Genomic DNA, 23,468 nt, shown 5'->3' with positions numbered 1-23,468 from the left:
TATACTGACCTCTCCTGTCTTCTGTTTGGCAGGCCTCATATGATTACATTGGACCCATGAAGAGAGTCAGGGGAGAGAGATCTACCTTAAATCACATCATTAGTAGCTTTAATTCCATTTGCAAAGTCTTTTCACAGCAGTCCCTAGATTAGTGTATAATTGTATAATCAGGGACAGAAATTTTAAGGTGTTACCTCTGGAACTATAGCCCTGCCATAGAGTCCTTTCTCAAATGTCTGTCAGTCACTGTCTGTCTGTTCATATATTTAATAATGGGGCATTACAAATACCAATAGGAAGTCCTACATTAAATGATATTAACTTGTCATCCTTCTCTGGGGTATTTAGACATTAAGTGAGCTTTATCAAATGTCTGTATCTAAAAGATTGTTCCCTAGGCCTGTTCAGATTGTCCTCTAAGAGATCCTAAAGGGCATGCATCTAAGGGATGGGTTTAATCCAGTATGGGACAGGATTTGTTTTTGTTTTGTTTTGTTTTGTCAATTTTCAGTGCTTGGTCATGCTTGATGTTTGGCACTATGAGTCAGTGTGTTTCCCATTGGTATTTCCTTTTGCAAACACCTTGATTTTATTTTTCTCTTGTTAAGTCATTTACTACTCTCCCAATCTGGCTTCTGTCTCCCAAAATTTTTCTGCCTTTTTTTAATGTGATATTTTCTCCTATTTTTTTTTCTTTTCTTTATTTAGTATCATTCTGGGGAGGATTGAAAATAAATGCACAAGTTCAGTGTACATGTTTAATAAGAAATTCTCTAGACAGAATTTATTTATTTTTAAAAATATTTTATTTAGGGGCGCCTGGATGGCTCAGTGGGTTAAGCCTCTGCCTTTGGCTCAGGGTCCTGGGATTGAGTCCCGCATCGGGCTCTCTGCTCAGCAGAGAGCCTGCTTCCTCCTCTCTCTCTCTGCCTGCCTCTCTGCCTACTTTTGCTCTCTCTCTCTGTGTCAAATAAATAAATAAAATCTTTAAAAAAATATATTTTATTTATTTGACAGAGAGGAAGTATAAAATTTAGTATGAATGAAAAACAGCACTGCATTTTGGTAAATCCATTTAAAAATAGTTGCCCAGGTGTATTTTAGTTAAGTATAAATTTTAATTATTTTTGCTCTTCACCAGGCCCACTTTTATATTTGATTCAGATTTCTAAATTCACCGTGTAATTCTTTCTTGATACAAAACACAGTAAGTAAATAAGTCCTAAATTCCTGTATGAATGAAATAATCAGTGTCTTTTGTGGAGGTGTAGGTTTACTTTACTTTTTGGTTGTAATAAAATGAAAACTTATTCACGGGCTTCATGTATAGTCAGTGGCTACCCTGTTCCAATGTAGAACTGCCTATCATTTGAGAAATAAGATGTCGTTCTTCCCCTCGCCCCACGCCCCTTACCCTTTCCTTAAGCTACTAGTTATCAATAAGAAGTTGGAATCAGAATTACCTATGAAGCTTTTTTTTTTTTTTTGAGATATAATTGACATATTAGTTTCAGGTATATAAAATAATGATTTTATATATGTATACATTATGAAATGTTCACTACAGTAAATCTAGTTAACGTCCATCACTAGAGCTTTTATAAAAACAAGCTGCTGGAAGCCCTGAGTCAGAGTATATGGGGGTATGACTGAAGTATTTATTTTTAGTAGTATTTTTAACTTCACAAGCAATTCTCTTGGACACTTATGGTTAAGAACTTTTTTATATGCTTATGACTGACCCAAAAGCTAGTTACACATAGCAATATCCATTCTTGTAATAACATTAATAGCTGGTTTGTGAGCTGGACAGGAAATGACCGAGGAACAAAAATCTCAAAAGGATGAATCATGTAGTATAGTGATTCTCAAGCAGAAGGGACATGCCAGAAACATTTGGGATGGATTTTCAAATTAAACATGCTTTCTTTCCCCTCTCCCACTAAACCTGCCTATGATGAACTGTGATAGAAGCATGTCCTATATCTCAGGCGTGATTCATTATATGTCCTTTTATATTTGTTTAGATTTTTCACCCTGTACCAGTACATGCTATAGTTTGAACAGAGGAGAGATAGACTACTACCACCACCCTACCTGACACTTGATACTGAAGTAGTGATTATTCAAAAGCTTGGGATTTTATAATGCCTTTTGGATCTCCCAACCTGGTAGTAATTGGCATTTAAAGGCCAGGGTATACTGAGCATTGAAAGTTTAACTCATAAGTGATTAGGTCTCTTAGAATGTTAAATCTTGTTTATTTTTAAAGTACACTGGGAAAGGGGTGCCTGGGTAGCTGAGTGGTTAAGCCTCTGCTTTCAGCTCAGGTCATGATCTCAGGGTCCTGGGATCGACCCCGCATTGGGCTCTCTGTTCAGCAAGGAGCCTGCTTCCCCCCATCTCTCTGTCAAATAAATAAATAATTTCTTTAAAAAAAAAAAAAAGTACACTGGGAAATAATGGCTCACTTCTACTAATTAAATATGGGTCAAAAAAATACACTTCGTTAATCTACATAAAGCAGTTAATCCTAATGAATTAAACTTCAAAAATTACATTTGAGGATAAGTTGATTAACTTCTTTTTACCTAGAATATACAAGAATGAAGAGAATCTTTGATTTAATTAGGGAACTTTAGTTAAAGAATAGGCTATACTATTTTTAACTTTAAAAAGAAATCAAGGGGTGCCTGGGTGTCTTAGTTGGTTAAGTGTCCAGCTATTGATTTTGGCTCAGGTCATGATCTCAGGGTTCTGGGATTGAGCCCTGCATTGGGCTCTGGGTTTACCGTGGAGTCTGCCTAGGATTTTCTCCTGGTCTCCCTCTGCTGCACCCCTCCCCCCGCTCGTTTTCTCTCTCTCTCTCAGATAAATATATAAATCTTTAAAAATTTTTTTTTTTAAAAAAATCAGACATCCCTGGAAGCTTTTTAAGAAAGTGACCATTTAAGGAGCAAGAATTTTATTTCTAACGCGATTTCTGCTGCTTAGTACTTAAAATATACATACCTCAAATTTATTAATAATTAAAGAGCAGTTATATCACCTGTCCTCTGTTAACATGTCTCTTCAGGACAGTTTTTCTGGTAATTCCATTTTTGCATTTCAGAAAAACATTCCCCAGAAAATAGCCTGTAGAATACGGGACAAAACAAAAAACTGACTTGTACCGGAGTGTTCATAGTGGTAAAATTCAAATAACCAACAGAAAAACAGAAAAAAAAATACGGTTATTAAAAGGTTTTTTGGACTTATTTTTTAAACGTGGGCTGAGGTGTACATAAAATAGGTTTTTAAAAGAAGATTGTATTCAAGAGACAGATTCAAGAGAGGAAGAGCATGAGTAGGGGGAAGGGCAGAGGGGGAGGGAGAAGCAGACTGCTTGCTGAGTGGGGAGACAGGCACAGGGCTTCCATCCCAGGACCCTGGGATCACGACCTGAACCCAAGGAAGATGCTTAACAGACTAGCCACCCAGCTGCCCCTAAGATAATTTTTTTTTTTTTTTTTTTAAAGAAACTCAAGTGTGGTTTGCAGTGATTGCTACCATGCACTCTGCGTGAAAATTAACTTTGACTTGAAACCTAATAAGAAAAAAAAAAAAGAAGAAGAAACCCAATAGAAAAATTAGTGAAGGAAATATGAATGTCTAAAAACTTTTGAGATGTACATCACTAGTAAATAAAGAAATGTAAATTAAAGAAAATAAACATACTGTTTTTCAAGTAAGTGAAGCTTTAAAAAACACATGTGCCCAACTTGCTCCACTTTTGTCTAAAAATTATTATGACCTTTGATCTAGTAATTCCACTCCAGTGAATTCTTGAAGAAATGAAATGTGGAAAAATATGTGCATGGATGGATGTTTGTAAAATCATTATAATGGGTTCAGTATTAGAAGAATGGTTAAATTATGCTATATTTACACAGAATTTTATTTATTTTTTAAAGATTTTATTTATTTATTTGACAGAGATCACAAGTAGGCAGAGGTAGAGGGGGAAGCCGGCTCCCTGCTGAGCAGAGAGCCCGATGCAGGGCTCTATCCCAGAACCCTGAGACCATGACCTGAGCCAAAGGCAGAGGCTTAACCCAGTGAGCCACTGAGCCACTTAGTTGCCCCCCCAGTACATCTATTTGTACATCTATTAACATAATCCCTTATTTACATAGCCGTATTCCATTTTTCAAGAATGGGTTTTAAATGACTTAACTATTTATACTTTTGTAGTTTCTAAATTTATACCATAATCACATATTTTTTTAATTAGAGAAAAACATATACCTAGTACTTAATGGAGTACTTATTACATGCCAGGCCTTGTTTAGAGAACAGTACCCATATTAATCATTTAATTCTCACAACAAACTCCTGAGGTACTATTATTCTCATTTTACAGATGAGAAAACTCAGACGCTGGCATGCAGAGTAGCTTGTCCAGACTCCCAGTTACTAAGTAGTGGAGCTGTGTGATCTGAATTGCAGCTGGTTTGACTGTGTGCTTCAGCCTCAGAACGGGTCTCAGCAGCTCTACAGCAGTCTGCTCCGTCCTGCTTTCAGGTCCTCTACAAACAAAAAGTTTCCTGCGTTTGTAATACTAGATTGAATCTAGGGGAAACTGTGAGCTTCTGAAGACACAAACTGCTCCTTGTAAAACTCCCTCTGATCTAGTAATTTTCAGCCCTCAAACTTTAGTCAGACAACCATATTTATTTGTTCTGTCACTACAGAACACTACAGATTTGTCATTTTCTGGAATTTTTGAACAGAATTATATAGTGTATACGCTTTTCTTTTTCTATTTTATTTTTTTAATATGCTTTTCTAATTCCACTTAACGTAATGATTTTGTGATAAATTCACGTTATTGTATGTATCAGTTTCTATTTACTGATGACTTGTGTTCCATCATGATTAGTATTCCACTGATATGAAAATACCACATTTGGTTTATCAGTTTGGGTTATTTCTAGTTTTGGCTTCTGTGAGTAACGATCTTTACTTAGGTGCTGTTCATTTTCTTGAGTAAATTAAGTAGAAGTACAATGGTGAAGTTGTATGTTTAACTTTATAAGAAACTGCCAAACTTTTCAAAAACTGTCTCATTTCCCATTTCCACTGGCTGGGTATGAGAGTTCCATTTCCTCCTCCACGTCCTCACCAACATCAGCTGTTATCAGTCCTACTGATGTTGGCTACTCTGAGTACGTAATACTTTCTCATAGTTTTAACTTGCATTTCCCTGATGCTTAACCCACTAAGCCAGGCGTCCCTGTTAATTTGTTTTTTAATAAAGGATAGTTTTTTTGTGGAGTGTGTTTTATGTAAAAAATCTTTGTCTACTTATACTTTCTTTTAGGTCTATGATCCATTTAGAATTATTTTTTGTATATTATGTTACATAAGAGCTAATGTGTTTTTAAAAAATCTATGAATCTCTCATTTAGCACCATTTATTGGTAAGATTTTCCTTTCCTCTTGAATTGCCATGGCACCTTTGTCCAGAATAATTGACCACCTATATTTGGGTCTGCTTCTAGGTCCTCTGTCATATATATATGTCTTACCATTTAGCTAATAATTGCACTTTTTTCTTAAGATTTTATTTATTTATTTGTCAGACAGAGATCACAAGTAGGGAGGCAGACAGAGAGAGGGGAACCAGGCTCCTTGCTGAGCAGAGAGCCCGAGGTGGGGCTCGATCCCAGGACCCTGAGATCATGACCTGAGCCACTCAGGCACCCCTAATTGCACTGTCTCGATTGCTATAGCTATATACGTGATGTCAAGTAGTCTAAATCCTCCAACTTCAGCCGTCTTTTAAAAAATTGCTTGGACTATTCTAGGTTTGTTTTCATTCCACATGAATTTTACAATCAGCTTGTCATCTTGTATAAAAGAGCAAGCTGGAATTTTAACTTGGATTCTATTGAATCGTTAGCTCAATTTAGGGAAAAACTGACTTCTTAACAATTATTGCAATCCATGGACATGGTATGTAATTTAAATATGTTATATAGCTATTCATATAGGTCATTGTTCATTCTTTTTGTTACTTTTACTTAACATTTTTGCCTCTTACCAGATTCTCCATATGTAAATGATTAAGATAAACACAGAAACTTGTCATTTTATATAAAACAGAAGAGATTGAATCAATTAAAACTTGGAGATTTGATAATGTTATGAAAGTACTTACATTTACTTCATGTATCATGTGTAACTTACAACATACAGGTTGAATGAGGGATACCGAATAGTCTAAAGCTTTTTTAAAAAAATTGAGGTATAAATGACATATAATAGTATAAAGTGTATAGCATAGTGAATCAATACTTAATATACATTGCAAAATGACCACCATATTCATTCTGCTTACTGTCTGTCACCATACAGAATTAATACAGTATTATTGACTATATTCCCCATGGCTGCATATCACATCCCTGTGGCTTATCTATTTTGTAACTGGGAACTTTTACTTAAAAAAAATTTTTTTGTAAGGTTTTTGTCAGACACAGAGAACGTGTGCATGCGCACAAGTAGGGGGAGCCACAGGCAGAGGGAAAAGCAAGGAAGCCCTGTGTGGAACTCCATCCCAGGTCCCTGGAATCATGACCTTAGCCAAAGGCAGAGCCACCCAGGCATGCGGAACTTGTACTACTACTACTACTACTTCTTCTTCTTCTTCTTCTTCTTTTTCTTCTTCTTCTTCTTCTTCTTCTTCTTTTCTTTTTTTAAACATTTGCTGGTTTCTTTTTTTTTTAACAGATTTTTTTTGGGGGGGACAGACAGAGATTACAAGTAGGCAGAGAGGCAGGCAGAGAGAGGAGGAAGCAGGCTCCCCACTGAGCAGAGAGCCCAATGTGGGGCTTGATCCCAGGATCCTGGGATCGAGACCTGAGCCAAAGGCAGAGGCTTTAACTCACTGAGCCACCCAGGTGCCCCGGAACTTGTACTTCTTGATCCCCCTCTAACCATTGCACCTGCCTCCTCACAACTCCCTTCTCTGCTTGCGAACACCAGTTTGTTCTGTGTATCTATGCCTCATGTTTTTGTTTTTGTTTTTGTTTTTGTTTTTGTTTTTTTTAAACATTCCACAAATAAAATTGTGGTACTTGTCTTTCTCTGACTCATTTCACTTAGCATTATATTCTCTGGGTCCATCCATGTTGCTGCGGATGGCAAGAATTCATTCTTTTTTTGTGGCTGAATAGTGTGTGTGTGTGTGTGTGTGTGTGTACACACTACATCTCTTTTTTTTTAAGATTTTATTTATTTATTGGACAGAGAAATCACAAGCAGGCAGAGAGGCAGGCAGAGAGAGGAAGCAGGCTCCCTGCTGAGCAGAGAGCCCGATGCGGGGTCGATCCCAGCACCCTGGGATCATGACCTGAGCCGAAGGCCAAGGCTTAACCCACTGAGTCACCCAGGCGCACACTCCATCTTCTTTATCCATTCATCTATCAGGGCATCCTGAGGTTGCTTCCGTATCTTGGCTATTGCAAATAATGCTTCAACAAACATATGCCTTTTTGGATTAGTGTTTTTGTTACCTTTGGATAGATGTCCAGTAATGGAACTGTTAGATCATAATCTTAGTTCTAGTTTTAAGTTTTTGAGTGATCTCCATACTGTTTTCCATAGTGGATGCACCAGTTTACATTGCTAAACAGTGCACATAATTTCCCTTTTCTGGGGAGCCTGGGTGGCTCAGTTGTTAAGTGTCTACCTTCAGCTCAGGTCGTGATCCCAGAACCCCACATCGGGCTCCCTGCTCAGCGGAAAGCCTGCTTCTCCTTCTTCCTTTGCCTTCTGCTCTGCCTAATTGTGCACTTGCTTGCTCACGCTCTCTCTCTCTCTGAGGTTATTTAAACCTTTATTTAAAGGTTTAAATAAAACCTTAAAAAAAAAAGATATCCCTTTTCTCCATATTCTAACACTATTTTTTTTATAATAGTCATTCTGACAGGTGTAAGATGATAATTTCATTGTGGTTTTGATTTGCATTTCCCCGGTGATTAGTGATTTGGAACCGTCTTCATGTGTTTGTTGGCCTTCTTTGTGTCTTCTTTGGGAAAATGTCTTCAGATCCTCTAATTGGATTGTTTACTTTCCTGTTACTGAGTTCTATGAATTGTTTACTTATTTTGGATATTAACCTGTTACTGGTTATATGATTTGCACATACCTTCTATTCAGTGGGTTGCCTTTTGATTCTGTTGGTTTTCTTTGCTGTGTAGAAGCTTTTTAGTTCGATGTGGTCTTATTTGTTTATTTTGTTTCCCTTGTCATTGGAATCAGATCCAAAAAAAAATTTTTTTGTCTAAAACTGATGTCAAAGAACTTACCACATGTTTTCTTCTAGGGGTTTTATGCTTTCAGGTCTTAGATTCAAGTCTTTAATTCATTTTGAGTCAGTTTGTATATGGTCCAGATTCATTCTTTTGAATACATCTCTCCAGTTTTCTCAGCATCATTTACTGAGGAGACCATCCTTTTCCCATTGTATATTTTTAGCTCCTTTGTCATAAATTGACCACATAGGTATATGTGAACTCTCAGGCTCTTTATTCTCTTCCATTGATTTGTATGTGTTTTTTTGCAAATACTGTACAGTTTTGATTACTACAGCTTTGTAGTTTAGTTTAAAATCAAGCGGTGTATACCTTCAACTTTGTTCTTTATCAGGATTGTTTTGGCTGCTCAGGGTCTTCTTTGGTTCCATACAAATTTTAGAATTATTTGTTCTAGTTCTGTGAAAAATATCATTAGAATTATTAGAATTTCTTCTTTTTTTTAAAAAAGATTATTTATTTATTTATTTATTTGACAGAGAGAGAGAGAGAGATCACAAGTAGGCAGAGAGGCAGGCAGAGAGAGGAGGAAGCAGGCTCCCTGCTGAGCAGAGAGCCCGATGCGGGACTCAATCCCAGGACCCTGAGATCATGACCTGAGCCGAAGGCAGCGGCTTAACCCACTGAGCCACCCAGGTGCCCGAATTATTAGAATTTCAATAGGGATTGCATTAAATTTGTAGATTGCTTTGGGTAATACGATCATTTTATTAATATTTGTTCTTTCAAACCGGAAACACAGAATATCTTTCATTTATTTCTGTCTTTTTTTTTTCCATCAACTCCATATAGTGTTCAGTGTACACTTCCTCGGTTAAATTTATTCTTAGAAGGGTGCCTTGGTAGCTCAGTAGAACATCTGACTCTTGGTTTTGGCTTAGGTCATGATCTCAGGGTCTTGAGATCCAGCCCCACAATGGGCTCTGTGCTCATCGCAGAGTCTGCTTGTCCTTCTTCCTCCCCCCTCTGCCCTTCCCCATGCTCATGCTCCCACACATGTATACGCGCGCGCTCTCTCTTGCTCTCTCTCTCTTATAAATAAATAAGTCTTTTTAAAACAGTTTAAAAAAAACAGGGGCCCTTGGGTGGCTCAGTCGTTAAGCATCTACCTTTGGCTCAGGTCATGATTCTGGGGTCCTGGGATCGAGCCCTGCATCAGGCTCCCTGCTTGGTGGAGAGCCTGCTTCTCCCTTTCCCACTCCCCCTGCTTGTGTTCCCTCTTTGGCCGTCTCTCCCTGTCAAATAAATTTGAAAAATCTTAAATAAAAAAGTTTAAAAAAATGTATTCCTGGGTATTTTACTTTTTTGATGTAGCTGTAAATGGGGTTGGTTTTCTCAACTTCTGTTTTGCATAGTTTATTATGTATAAAAACATAACAGGTGGGTTTTTTTTTTTTAAGATTTTATTTTTTTGAGAGAGAGCGAGAGAGAACATGAGTGGGGGATAGGGATATCATGACCTGAGCCGAAGGCAGATGCTTAACTGACTGAGCCACCCACATGCCCCAAAAAGAACACAACAGGTTTTGTATAGTGATTTGTTTTTACCTTCCAACTTCACTGAGTTTTACTGGTTTATTAGTTCCAGTGGTATTTGAAGGGAGTAGTTAAGTTTCTATATATCGTATCATGTCATCTGCAAATAGTGACGGTTTTACTTCTTCCTTTCTAATTGGTATGTTTTTATTTCTTTTTCTTGCTTAGTTGCTGTGGCTAAGATATAAATCTTAACTTTTTTATGGTTTTAGTTAAACAAATATATAAATGAGTTCTAATATTTTCTCTCTGTACCCTAGCAGATTGTTCTCTCTCTACTTCAAGGCTACTACATTCATTAGATGGTATTGAATACTTCGGGAGATTATTTGTAGAAGTGCCATACTTCATTCTTTTGCATGGCATTAACGTCTGGCAAAACAAACACATACACATACATATATAGAAGAAAACTATGAATTCTTGCATTGGAATGGATTAATAGATGAATTTTCCAGATGTTAAGTGCTTAAATTTTCCATTATGCTACTAAAATAATCTTTCTTCTTATTTTAACAGATATCAGACACCCTGAAGAACTTTCTCTCTTGAAAAAACCCAGAGATCCAACTAAGAAAAAAAAGAAAAAGCTAGATGACCAGTCTGAAGATGAGGCCCTTGAATTAGAGGGGCCTCTTATCACTCCTGGATCAGGTAAGACTTTGCAGAGGCATAGTGTCCTAACCGTGGATGTGTCTCTGTGTTTGTGTTTTTTTGACAAATGGTATACATAGGTCCAGAGAGTGATCAACTTTAAAAAACTCTCTTTCAGCACTTTTTCCCCTCAGTCATCATGAAATCACCACTATGGTCTGTCATGTACAAAGCATTGTGTCAGGTGTTAATAGCTGCATCAGTAAAAAAGGAAGGCTGGTTCTCTGCTCAGGAAGAGTCAGAAAGGGGCAATCAATACTTTAACTGGGCTCCGTTTTTTGCATTGCAAAAATTGGGCAGTTTTCTTAGTATTTAGTTCCTTTTTTCTGTATTCTGTGAAAACCACAATTACTTAGTTAAGACATGATTACTTCTGTGGGTTACTTAAAATCTCTGCTTTGTGTATACTGGTCCCTTTTCACCTTTTTCCTTCAAGGTTTTGCCCCTTAAAGAAGCTTCCTCACATTTCCTTCCAATACCTCCCCAACCTGAATTGGGTATCCTTCTATCTTAAGTCACCAGACTTCTCTGTGTTACATTATATTGCATGTTCTTACCTAATAAATTGTGAGGTCCTGGCGTGATGAAACTATCTCTTACATTTTTGTTAACCAGAACCTGACTTAGCATGTGGCATCCAGCAGGAGCATAGGCAGTGTCTTTTGGGTAGCTAGATGATTAATTAGATGACATGGTTATTTTGTCCTGGGCATACACAGGGACTGGACGTTACAGTTTCCATGTGTCTCAGCCACACATTTATAAATCCATTTCTTAGGAAATAGGTTCCTCAGTCAGTAAGTAAACTAATTTAACTAATTCAGTTTGTTCTTGGTTTTTTACATTCTGGGGTAATGATGATAATGGAAACAGTTTAGAGCTTACTGTATACCCATTTTACACATTATACTCATGGAAATTCACTTTAGCATATTTTACTTGTGGAAATCACTTAATTCTCACTACAGCCCATTGCAGATTATGTTATTATACTCCTTTTAAGGTTGAAATGGCACAGTAAGGTTAGGAACATCTAACGGCTCATACCTTGTAACTTTTATACCCTTACTCATGTACTGATTGGACTTGGGAAATACCAAAAAATAAGACAATCCTAGCTCATAAGAAGTTTTTAGGCTAATTGAAAAACAGTTACTTTATTTATAAAGTATGTTTATACTATATAAATGCTAAATGAAAATTATAGAAAGTAATGTTCCAGGAATTCGGAAGACAAAACAATTCCAAACAGGGTATATTTATTTTATAGTTTGGGGAGTTGAGTTTGTGAATTAAGCATTCAAAAAGTTCCAATGTTTTAGCAATAAACTCCTCTTCTGATAAGTTGGATACTTTCCCTGTACTGGCATTTTGTTTTTAATTTTGTAGTCTTTTTTACTGTATGAAAATTTTATGTTTTTATGTAGTCAAATCCATTATTTATAGTTTTGGGCCTTCATCCTTGGTTAAGAAAATCTTCACAAATATTAGTAAAATTATTCTATATTTCCTTTTTACACTTTTCTATAATTATTTCATATTTATATACTTTAACTCATCTGTAATATTAACATTTATTATTTTTAATTCACCTGAAATTTGTTTATTAAGTATGGTATGAGGTGATATTTTGGTGGGAAATTTTCTGAAATGTATTAAATACTTGAGCACTCTTTTATTTTTTATTTATTTATTTTTTAAAAGAGTTTATTTATTTATTTTACAGACAGAGATCACAAGTAGGCCGAGAGGCAGGCAGAGAGAGAGGAAGGGAAGCAGGCTCCCTGCTGAGCAGAGAGCCTGATGCGGGGCTCGATCCCAGGACCCTGGGATCATGACCTGAGCCGAAGGTAGAGGCTTTAGCCCTCTGAGCCACCCAGGCGCCCCTTGAGCGCTCTTTTAAAAAAAGAATGTATGAGACTATAGTATCCAGGTTATCAGGCAGATTGTAAAGTTACATGAGGTTTTTAATATTTGTAGTAGGTGGTTCAAGACTGTAGTACTTGTTGAATTCTCTTTCTCCTCCTTAACAGTTTTTGTTATTGTTCTGTATAGTTGAGCAAGCTCCTGTATGTTACTTCATCGTACCTACTTTCTACTTTAAATATGTTGTAAATTTGGCAACCAGGAATACAAGGTAGTTGGGATTGTCACTGAACTGAGACTTGGAAGGAATGTAAAATGTACACACCCTCCGTTCCAGCAGTGCTGCTGGAATTAGGAAATACATACAAACATACCTGGTGGAAGGCATTTGCTGCAGCATACGAAGTACGTACGTTAGGAAATACATACAAACATACCTGGTGGAAGGCGTATTTGCAGCAGCAGTGAAGTCCACAAAATTCTAAACAAATGAATGCACACGAATCGGGAATGGCTTAAATAAGTTATGGTACCCAGAAGGTGGTGTGTGTAGTAGCTTCAGTCAGAATGGCTGATCTATAGCTTGGCTCTGAAATGTAATAGCTTTTGGCACTGGACAACTTACTTAGACCCCTTGGTTTTCTTCTCTAAAATGAGAATAATAGGATTGTTGGAAACACTAAGTTACTACTGTGGAGCACCTAACAAAATAAGAATAGAAACAATGAAGTGTAGAATATACAGAGTAGAGGAAATTGAGAGGGCAGAGAAGTGATCGGGTAGCTGATTCTATTAAATGTTGTGTAATTTAGGGGAATATGTTTTAGAAACTTCATAAAGAAAATTGTCAGTTCTAACTGCATTTAATTCTGAGTAGTAATTATAGTCCATCATACTAGGAACAAAATTTCAATATTCTGACGTTCCTAGTAAAAGACTTGTTTGCTAGATCTTTGAAATACACAATGAGAAGATTTTGCCCAGAAGATAATGTTTTTCTGTCCCTCATTTACATATGTACTCTCTATAGCAGGATTCTTCTTTGCCCACCTGAGCTGGAGTAATGTTTTCAGCCCTTTTAATTACTACAGGGTGCCCAAGTAACCCTTTCACAAAAATGCCTTTGTAATTTTAAAGTTCTAGCTTTTAAGGATATCACTGACTATCACAATACCCTTTAAAGCTAAAAAAGGAGAACTGACAGCTATTTATTTATTTATTTAACGTATAATGTATTATAGTTTCAGGGGTACAGGTCTGTGATTCATCAATCTTAACACACTCCACAGTGCTCACCATAGCGCATACCCTCCCCAGTGTCCACCCCCCAGCCACCCCATCTCTCTCACCCACTCTCCACTCCAGCAACCCTCAGTTTGTCTTCTGAGATCAAGAGTCTCTTACAGTTTGTCTCCCTCTCTGGTTTCGCCCCGTTTCATTTTTCCCTTCGCTTCCCTATGATCTTGTTTCTCAAATCCCTCATATTAGTGAGATCGTATGATAGTTGTCTTTCTCTAATTGACTTATTTCACTTAGCAGAATACCCTCTAGTTCCATCCACGTCCTTGCAAATAGCAAAATTTCAATTTTTTGATGGCTGCATAATATTCCATTGTATATGTATACCATATCTTCTTTATCCATTCATCTGTTGATGGACATCTAGACTCTTTCCATAGTTTGGCTATTGTGGACACTGCTGCTATAAACATTGGGGTGCAGGTATCCCTTCAGATCACTACCTTTGTATCTTTAGAGTAAATACCCAGTAGTGCAGTTGCTGGATTGTTGTAGGGTAGCTCTCTTTTCAACTTTTTGAGGAACCTCCATACTGTTTTCCAGAGTGGCTACACCAGCTTGCATTTCCACAAACAATGCAGGAGGATTCCTCTTTCTCTGTTTCCTTGTCAACATATGTCATTTCTGACTTGTTAATTTCAGCCATTCTGACTGATGTGAGGTGGTATCTCATTGATGTGAGGTGGTATCTCATTGAGGCTTTGATATATATTTCCCTGATGCTGAGTGATAGCGAGCACTGTGTCTTTGACTATGTGGATGTCATCTTTGCAGAAAGGTCTGTTCATGTCTTCTGCCCATTTCTTGATTGGACTGTTTGTTCTTTGGGTATTGAATTTGGTAAGTTCTCTATAGATTTTGGATAGTAGCCCTTTATCTGATATATCATTTGCTAATATCTTCTCCCATTCTGTCTTGTAGTTTTGTTTACTGTTCCCTTTGCTACGCAAAAGCTTTTTTGATGAAGTCCCTATAGTTTATTTTTGCCCTTGCTTCTCTTGATTTGGCATTGTTGCGAGGAAGAGATTGCTGCCTATTTTCTTCTCAAGGATTTTGATGGATTTCTGTCTCACATTGAGGTCTTTCATCCATTTTGAGTCTATTTTTGTGCATGGTGTAAAGAAATGGTCCAGTTTCATTCTTCTGCATGTTGGCTGTCCAGTTTTCCAACACCATTTGTTGAAAAGACTTTTTTCCATTGGACATTCTTTCCTGCTTTGTCAAAGATTAGTTGACCACAGAGTTTTGATGGTCCATTTCTGGGCTCTCTATTCTGTTCCATTGATCTAGGTGTCTGTTTTTGTACCAGTACCATAATGTCTTGATGATTACAGCTTTGTAATAGAGCTTGCAGTCCGCAATTGTGATGCCACCAGCTTTGTTGTTCTTTTTAACATTCTTCTGGTTATTCGGGGTCTTTTCTGGTTCTATATAAATTTAGGATTATTTGTTCCATTTCTGTGAAAAAAGTTGATGGTATTTTGATAGGGATTGCATTATTTTGATAGGGATTGCTCTAAATAGCATAGAGATTTTCCACAGTATTTGTTCTTCCAGTCCATGAGCATGGAACATTTTCCCATTTCTTTGTGTCTTCCTCGATTTCTTTCATGAGTATTCTCTGAGTATAGATTCTTTGCATCTTTGGTTAGATTTATTCCTAGGTATCTTGTGGTTTGGGGTGCAATTATAAATGGGATCAACTCCTTAATTTTCCTTTCTTTGAACTAACAGCTTTCTTTGTTGCTTATTTAACAACGTTAGATACTGCGTATTGCTTTAGTTACTAACACTGGAAGATACATACTAAGAACATCAAATCAGATACCCTGTGGCTAGCAAGTTTTGTTGTTTTTTACTTTGTGTTTTCTTCCTAGACTAGATCATGACAACTACAAAAATCTCTAGTACTATCACCACTTTCTCATAGGTTAATATTCTGTCATTGCATTGAGTGAGGTGGTGGGGAAGGGGTTGTTAGAGTGAAAAGGAAATTCCTAAGCATATTCCTTAATTAGGTAAGGGAAACAGCCATTCTTTTCCCATCATCCGTTAACAGTGTGATGCCCATTTACTCATTTTCTTTTTAAAAATTATGACTGAAGGGGCGCCTGGGTGGCTCAGTGGGTTAAGCCGCTGCCTTTGGCTCGGGTCATGATCTCAGGGTCCTGGGATCAAGTCCCACATCGGGCTCTTTGCTCAGCAGGGAGCCTGCTTCCCTTCCTCTCTCTCTGCCTGCCTCTCTGCCTACTTGTGATCTCTCTCTGTCAAATAAATAAATAAAATCTTTAAAAAAAAAAAAAAAAGAAAAGAAAAAAATTATGACTGAAGACAAAATACAATTAACAGAGTTAGGACTTCTAGGGGAGGTGCTTTTACTTAACATTATTCTGAACTTCTAAGTCTTAATTTAAACCAATTTTTTGTAGTTTAAATGATGGGGGATGTATTTTCAGTTGACTAAGTCAACAAGTGTTTATTTATGTGCCTCTATTATATGTCTAGCTCTGTTGAACACTGGGGAATTGGAAGAGAAGATATCCCTCCCTTCAGGGGCTTAATTATAAGATATATCTTTGTTAGCAAAATTTTATCTACCCATTTGCTTTAATACTTTATTTGTAAATCTGTTGGAACCAGTTTAGCTATTCACTGAGAAAACAATGTAAAATTGTTCTCAACTTATGTGCATTTATTCAGTTACATTGAGCTGTCTTAAAACGGTATGGATTTCAAAGGGTGATAAATGTGGATGTATCTTTCACTGGACATTTGACTAGAGCACAACTTTTTTCTTTTGAATTGAACAAAAAAAGCTTAGTTTACGGTTTCTAAGATTCTTTACTCAAGTTCACTTGAAATATTTACTTAAGTTTATGATGCACATTAGGAAAAGTCCTTTTTTTTCCTTTTTCCATTTCCTTTTCCTTTTCATTCTTTTGTTTCTATCTTCTATTGTTACCTTTCCTTTACCTTCTGAATTCCTTTCTCTCCTTTCCTATAGGCACTGATGTTCTTTACATTGGCCCTCTGAAAGGTGAGCCTTGCCACAATTAAAACCAAAAACTTGGTCTGTCTGCTTCAGCTATATCCTTAACTTATCTTCTAATTCCCTTGAACTGATTTCCCCCCCCAGAATTTCTGCCAACTTATATTCTTTTGACCTTGTTATTATATGTTCTAATGTTATACAAATAGAGTTAAAGTTAATTTTACATGTTTTCAAGAGAGGTAAAATAATGTACTAAAGCTTTCCTTCCAGAATGAAGCTTTTGTTTCACAATTTGCTTTATATAGCATGTATTTTTGAAAACCAAGATTCTGTACTTTATTCATACTTACTACCCATTTTTTATATTATTTATTAGGAAGTATATATTCAAGCCCAGGACTTTATAGTAAAACAATGACCCCCACTTACGATGCTCATGATGGAAGCCCCTTGTCACCAACTTCTGCTTGGTTCGGTGACAGTGCTTTGTCAGAAGGCAACCCTGGTATACTTGCTGTCAGTCAGCCAATCACATCACTGGAAATTTTGGCGAAAATGTTCAAGCCTCAGGCACTTCTTGACAAAGCGAAAATCAACCAGGGGTAAGTTTTAAAATAGAGATACATTGAGGGGTACCTGGGTGTGGTTCAGTTGGTTAAGTGTCTGAGTTTTGAGTTTGGCTTGGGTCAGGATCTCTTCAGTTGTGGGATCAAGCCCCTGGTTGGACACTGTGCTCAGTGCCGAGTCTGCTTGAGATGCTCTCCCCCTGGTCCTCTGCCCCTCCCCCTGCTTGTGTATGTGCTCTGTCTCTCAATAAATAAATAGATCTTAAAAAGATAAAATACAGATGCATTGAAGAATTTCTTTCCCCAACTAGAGGTCGAAATATTTTATTAATTTTTTTCTTGCGTTGTTCCACTGCTCTTGTTAATTTGTCTAGGTGGCTTGATTCCTCAAGATCTCTTATGGAACAAGATGTGAAGGAAAATGAGGCCCTCCTTCTCCGATTCAAGTATTACAGCTTTTTTGATTTGAATCCAAAGGTACCAAGGGTTTAGAGGGATCTCTTCTTTTTTTCCTTTTTGTTTTGTTCATTTGGATGTTGTTATCTGGAGTTGGGATAAGGAATCATTTGTACATAGCAAGTCTGAATAATATTAAAACCCCAAGCTTTAGACAAAGGCATCTGTATTTGAAATAAGTCTATTGTGTTAATAGGTTGAAAGCATAATTAAACCATCTTCTTTTGTGTTAAAATAATTGAATTTTTGGTTGATTTGTATTTTAAATGCACTAGCTTGGTACTATAGAATTGGTAAAGTTAGTTTTAGCAATTTCTTAAAACCTCTCTTTAGCTGTGTTTTTGGTAAAAGAAGAGTTCTATGAAATAGTACCTTTTCGATGACTTTCACATTTCTAATTATAAATCAGATGTGGCTTCAAAGAAAAATTCTTCTAAGTCTACGTTTCTTCATATTTAATAGGCAAACATTATGTTTTTATCAAATGACTGCATCATCTGTGCTTTTCTGAGAAGAGTTAAATTTGCTATGAAATAGAGTATATTCCCTAGAAAACACATGGCACAGAGATTTCGATCTTTTGCTTCCATATTTATCATCCTTGGGGGGTAAACCTCTCTTAACTGATTCTTACCCTTTTCATGTCTAGATTATAGTCTAGATTTTGATGTATATACTTAACATTTTTATTACGTACTTAGGTTATTCTTTTTGTAACAGTAAAATGTGTAATTTAGAACTACAGAAAATAATCTTAATACCTTTCAGGCCATATCATGTCTCATTTTAGTAAAACCAGTGCTGGTTTGGGAACATAGTTACATTTGCTGGGGAAGGGAGATGCTGTATATTTTGTTAACAGTCTAAAATAGTATTGTTAAGACATTACTATTAATTTTTATTAATAACTAAATGGATAATTCAGTAACATATAAATAAATCTTTACCACAAGTACATATATATGTACTTCGTATTTCAGATTCTTAAAATAATTACTGTTTCCAGGGATCTAACTCTTGGTAGTATGTTTTTCCATGGGGGGGCAAGATGTTCCCTGAAATAATTAACTCTCTGATCATAACATTTTAGTGTGACAGGTTGCAATAAGAAACTGAAAAGCAGTCACTCTTTCCTTATTTTAAATGTCTTTCATGTTTCATTTTGTTACAAGCTCTGTAATATCTAATGATTATTTTCCTGTAAAATAACATACAGAATCTTCTTTCTAATACTGAATAATAATAATTTAGTTTTAACTGTCATTATTAATGGAAAATTAGATGTGGGTATATATACATATACCTAACCCTGTAGGTATCTTTATTATTGAGTATTTGATACTGAATAAAAATCCCAGAAAAAATGTATATTAGAACTTTGTCAGGCTTTGAAAGTGAGTATTCAGTTTTCAAACCTTATGTTAAAGGTTATGTATTACAAAAGGATTGTGTCTCTTTTGCTGCAGTATGATGCAATCAGAATCAATCAGCTTTATGAACAGGCCAAATGGGCTATTCTCCTAGAAGAAATTGAGTGCACAGAAGAAGAAATGATGATGTTTGCAGCCTTGCAGGTAGTAAGAGTATTGGTAAATGGGACTTTTCAAGGGAAAGGGTAGGGGATTATTTCTGAATAGTAAAGTAGCACTGTAATTTCAGGAGCATTTTGATAGTGTTTACTTTTTTGCTTTGTAGAAATTGAATACATTTAGAAGACAAAATAAGTACATGAATTTTTTTTTTAATCTGAGAGTTTAGTGGTATACTTGATAGTTATTTTTCTGTATCCTATAGCAGAAAAATATCCTCCCATCCCCAGATATGTATTAGCTTAAAACTACCCAGTTTTCCCTTTGAAATAAAGATCTTTATTCCAAGTCAGATTTCTAAAATGAAGCTTTTAATTGCATAATTTCCTAAGTAGCTGTGGATGATAATATTTTTTAAATGGCTATAACAAAAATAATACATTTTAAAGGTGATAAAATTTTAAGTTTACTGAAACTAAACAGATTTTTAGAATAATCCTTAAGAAGTTGGTAGCTAATGTTTTCCTTACAGTAAACCAGTGTTATCCCAGAAGTGATTCTTGCATATCAGCTTTTCCAGAATAACAGTAGTGGTTATTAAAAGACTGTCATTTCATTATTGCTGTCCCCTTTAGTAAAATAACATAGGGTGGCGCCCACAAGTCTGCATTTTTAGAGACACTGTGATGCATGCAGCTGACCACTACAACAGTCATTCTTGTTTAGTGAGACTTTAGTGAATGTTCTCAGATTATGGTAGAATTCTGGTTTTGCCTAAAGTCCTAACAAAATTGGTGTTAAGTACAGAAAGCAGAGTTGCCAGTTATGAAAGGCTTTTACTGTTGGGGATCCTGGGTGGCCCAGCCGGTTAAGGGGCTGCCTTTGGCTCAAATGAATAAATAAAATCTTAAAAAAAAATTGTCCACTTCATTACTGCTGTCCCCTCTAGTAAAATAACATAGGTTTCTAGTCAAGAGCAGGCAATTAGTAAAGTTTTAGGAGAGTCAGCGCCCCTAACCCCCATCTTGTCCAAGGGTCAAATATACACATCATTGTATTTTTACAGAAATGGATTATTTTGTAGCTTTCCCCCACCCAGTGTATTGTAGGTATTCCATTTTAGGACAGTAGAAAATGCCTCAGAAACCATGTATTTTAATCTGTGGAAACTGAATGTCCCAAAACATAACTTTTTACCGAACCATTTTAGAATCTAGATTTAGTGAGAGAATTCTGAACTAATCCCCTGAGTTCTTAGAAGCCTTCCGAGAGACTGACCTGAAGGCTCTAGAAATCCATCTAGTACCATAAGGGGTAGGGGGTGGGGGAGTTTGAAAAGATGGCATGGAAAAGCCTGGTATTTTTATCTCTGGCATAACCTACACTGAATTATTTTCTCCTTGGGGCTTCTGTTTCCTTGTGTGACATAAATCTACAATAGTAAAAAGAAACAAATAATTAAAAGTAAGAAGGTATGGATAAAAAAATAGGTTAAGAACACTTTTTAAAGCAGTTACGTCTAAGTCTGTATTGTAACATTTCATAGATGTCCCATGCACCTCTGAAAGCAGAGCTGGATTTTAAGACCAGTCCCATTCATAGACAGGTTTTTCCTGGATAACTTCTAAGGACTTTGCATCACAATCCCTGAGTCACTTAATAAAAATGCAGACTGTGGGCTAGACCTCAGATGTACTGAATCAAAATCTCGGGGGATGAACCTAAGAATCTGTATTTTATTTTAGTTTATTTTTAAAGATTTTATTTATTTATTTGAGAGAGAGACAGTGGGAGAGAACATGAGTGAGGAGAAGGTCAGAGAGAGAAGCAGACTCCCTGTGGAGCTGGGAGCCCTATGCGGGACTCGATCCCAGGACTCCGGGATCATGACCTGAGCCGAAGGCAGTTGTCCAACCAACTAAGCCACCCAGGCGTCCCAAGAATCTGTATTTTAAACAACTCTCTTCATGATTCTTTTCTTTTCTTTTTTTAAAGATTTTATTTATTTACTTGACAAAGATCACAAGCAGGCAGAGAGGCAGGCTCTCTGGGACCCTGAGATCATGACCCAAGCCAAAAGCAGAGACTTTAACCTACTGAGCCACCGAGGTGTCCCTCTCTTCATGATTCTTAATGTTATTACTCTGACATGTGAGGCAACTAAGGGTCTCAGCCTACCTCATTCTCCATGATTTGTGAACATGGAAGTTTCTGTCACTTACTTTAACACAACTGAAGGTTTAGCTAGAGACTATTCATTACCAATTCACTAAGTCTTAAAGTATAGAGGAACGCTGACAGTTGGCCCCAGATTAGTTGATTCAGTGTTCCCCATGAATAGACTGTATTCAGTGAATGAATACTTCAGAAACTTGGAATGCTGTTTAATGCTTTGAAAGGTAACTGATTAAGTGATTTTAAAAGTTCTGCTTACCTTTGTATGAAACCTCTGTAAGGTTTAGCATCAAACTCTAATTATTAGTATTTGTTCTAAGTGACTTTAAACTAAGTATATTTAAAATCATTATTCTATATGCAAAGATTTTTTCTATCTGCATGTAGGAGTGTTTATCATTACTCATCATGTATACATAGACATGTAAATATATAAGTGTATATATTCACATATAAATGTAATCAGTTTTATTCTTATGTAACTGAGAATATAAATATCTTCCTCTGGTTATGTTTTCAGCATTGAATTGAGGTGGGGATGGGGGGTGGTGGAGAGGGGAGCTTTAGCCTAACACTAAAAACTAATTTTCCTCTCCTGGGTAGTAGTATTAATTAATATAAGGTAATCAGTGTTAATCCATTTTTACAAAAGACCTTATGCATATTCTGTTAATTCAGTCAGTATTAATTGCTTTTAGGACTTGCTTTAGACACAGGGAATGCTGTATGGGGCCAGGAAGGGACCAATAAAAAGAGTCTCTGCTTGTGTGGAGCTTGGTGGAGAACATGTTAACTCTTAAGTTCTAGGGCTTCCCAAACTAAATTCAGTTTTATACGTCCAAAGACCTACTTCTTTGTATAAATATTTATTAGGATATTTAGGACACTGATTTCAGATGCCATTTATTTTCCTATCATTTTAGTTCTTTCCTATCATTTCTAGTTCTTTCATCTTCTCAAGTTAGGTGATGGAAAGCATTCAGTATAGATGTAGGTAGTAATCTCATTTTATAGGTTTACTAAAGTTAGAACAGTCATTTAAATAAAATACCATTTCTGTTTTCAGTATCACATCAATAAGCTGTCAATCATGACATCAGAGAATCATTTGAACAACAGTGACAAAGAAGTGGACGAAGTTGATGCTGCCCTTTCAGACCTGGAGATCACTTTGGAAGGGGGGAAAACATCAACAATTTTGGTAGGGTAAATCTAATTCCTACTAATTTAGTTGGAATTGATGCTTATCTTTTTGTGGATTTAGGTTCTCATAAATTTTGTGTGGATATGGAGAAATATTTCATGCTTTAGGGAATACAGGTATTGACTTTTCAGAAACTTTTCAGGGAGAATTGTAAAATTAGTATTGTTCTAGTCTCCAGTGCTTCCAATATAGTAAAGTTAGAGCTTGTGATATGTACCCATTCTCTCAGTAAGCAGTGGGAAAACATTTCTGCAGAGGGAAAGGTAGTTTCAAGTCATAGTAAAATTGATTTAGTGAGCTGCATATTTGAAATATTATAGAAAGAAAAGAAAAATAGATCTCAGGAAAAATTTTGATTACTAAGTTTGGTTTTAAAGCTTAGGAATTAGTTATTACAGAGGAAACACCTCAGGGCTGTTAGGATATTGCAGAGTTTCCATAAGCAGATATAAACAGTTTTAGCTGAATTAGAATCAATATGTTCTTAAAGGTTATATGAATTGCCATTTTGATCACATCTTTTATTAGTTTTTTTAGCCATTTGAAAATGCTTTGCAATTTATGACCATATGATTATAACTTTAAAACCTTCATAATCTGTTTTATATAATTTTGCTTATTGAATAAGCTGATACTTGGTATTAGATATTAAACATTAGAGTTTCGAATTTCAAGAAAAATCAGGAAAAACTGATTTAATTCTTTCCCTAGGGTGACATCACTTCTATTCCTGAACTTGCTGACTATATTAAAGTTTTTAAGTAAGTACAAAATGGGGAGGGAGGGATTCCAAATATTAATGAATGATAAATATCAATTTTATAATCTTAT

The 23,468-nt window shown here is 36.2% G+C and overlaps 1 protein-coding gene across 4 annotated transcripts in view; it reads left to right on the top strand.

The window, feature by feature from the left end:
• Window positions 1-23,468, top strand: part of FERMT2 (FERM domain containing kindlin 2) — a 90,878-nt gene that overhangs the window by 52,160 nt on the left and 15,250 nt on the right. For 2 of the 4 annotated variants that reach the window (XM_059373224.1, XM_059373222.1), the window contains exons 4-10: window positions 10,416-10,550; window positions 16,720-16,752; window positions 17,084-17,309; window positions 17,648-17,750; window positions 19,196-19,303; window positions 22,500-22,634; window positions 23,349-23,398. In XM_059373224.1, the coding sequence (XP_059229207.1) occupies window positions 10,416-10,550; window positions 16,720-16,752; window positions 17,084-17,309; window positions 17,648-17,750; window positions 19,196-19,303; window positions 22,500-22,634; window positions 23,349-23,398 (790 nt within the window). The remainder of the gene's footprint in view (window positions 1-10,415; window positions 10,551-16,719; window positions 16,753-17,083; window positions 17,310-17,647; window positions 17,751-19,195; window positions 19,304-22,499; window positions 22,635-23,348; window positions 23,399-23,468) is intronic. The other 2 variants (XM_059373225.1, XM_059373223.1) reach the window with 1 other exon arrangement.

The sequence above is a fragment of the Mustela nigripes genome, chromosome 13 (genome assembly GCF_022355385.1).
Source record: "Mustela nigripes isolate SB6536 chromosome 13, MUSNIG.SB6536, whole genome shotgun sequence".
Classification (NCBI taxonomy): Eukaryota; Metazoa; Chordata; class Mammalia; order Carnivora; family Mustelidae; genus Mustela; species Mustela nigripes.
This window is presented reverse-complemented; position numbering and strand designations above follow the sequence as displayed.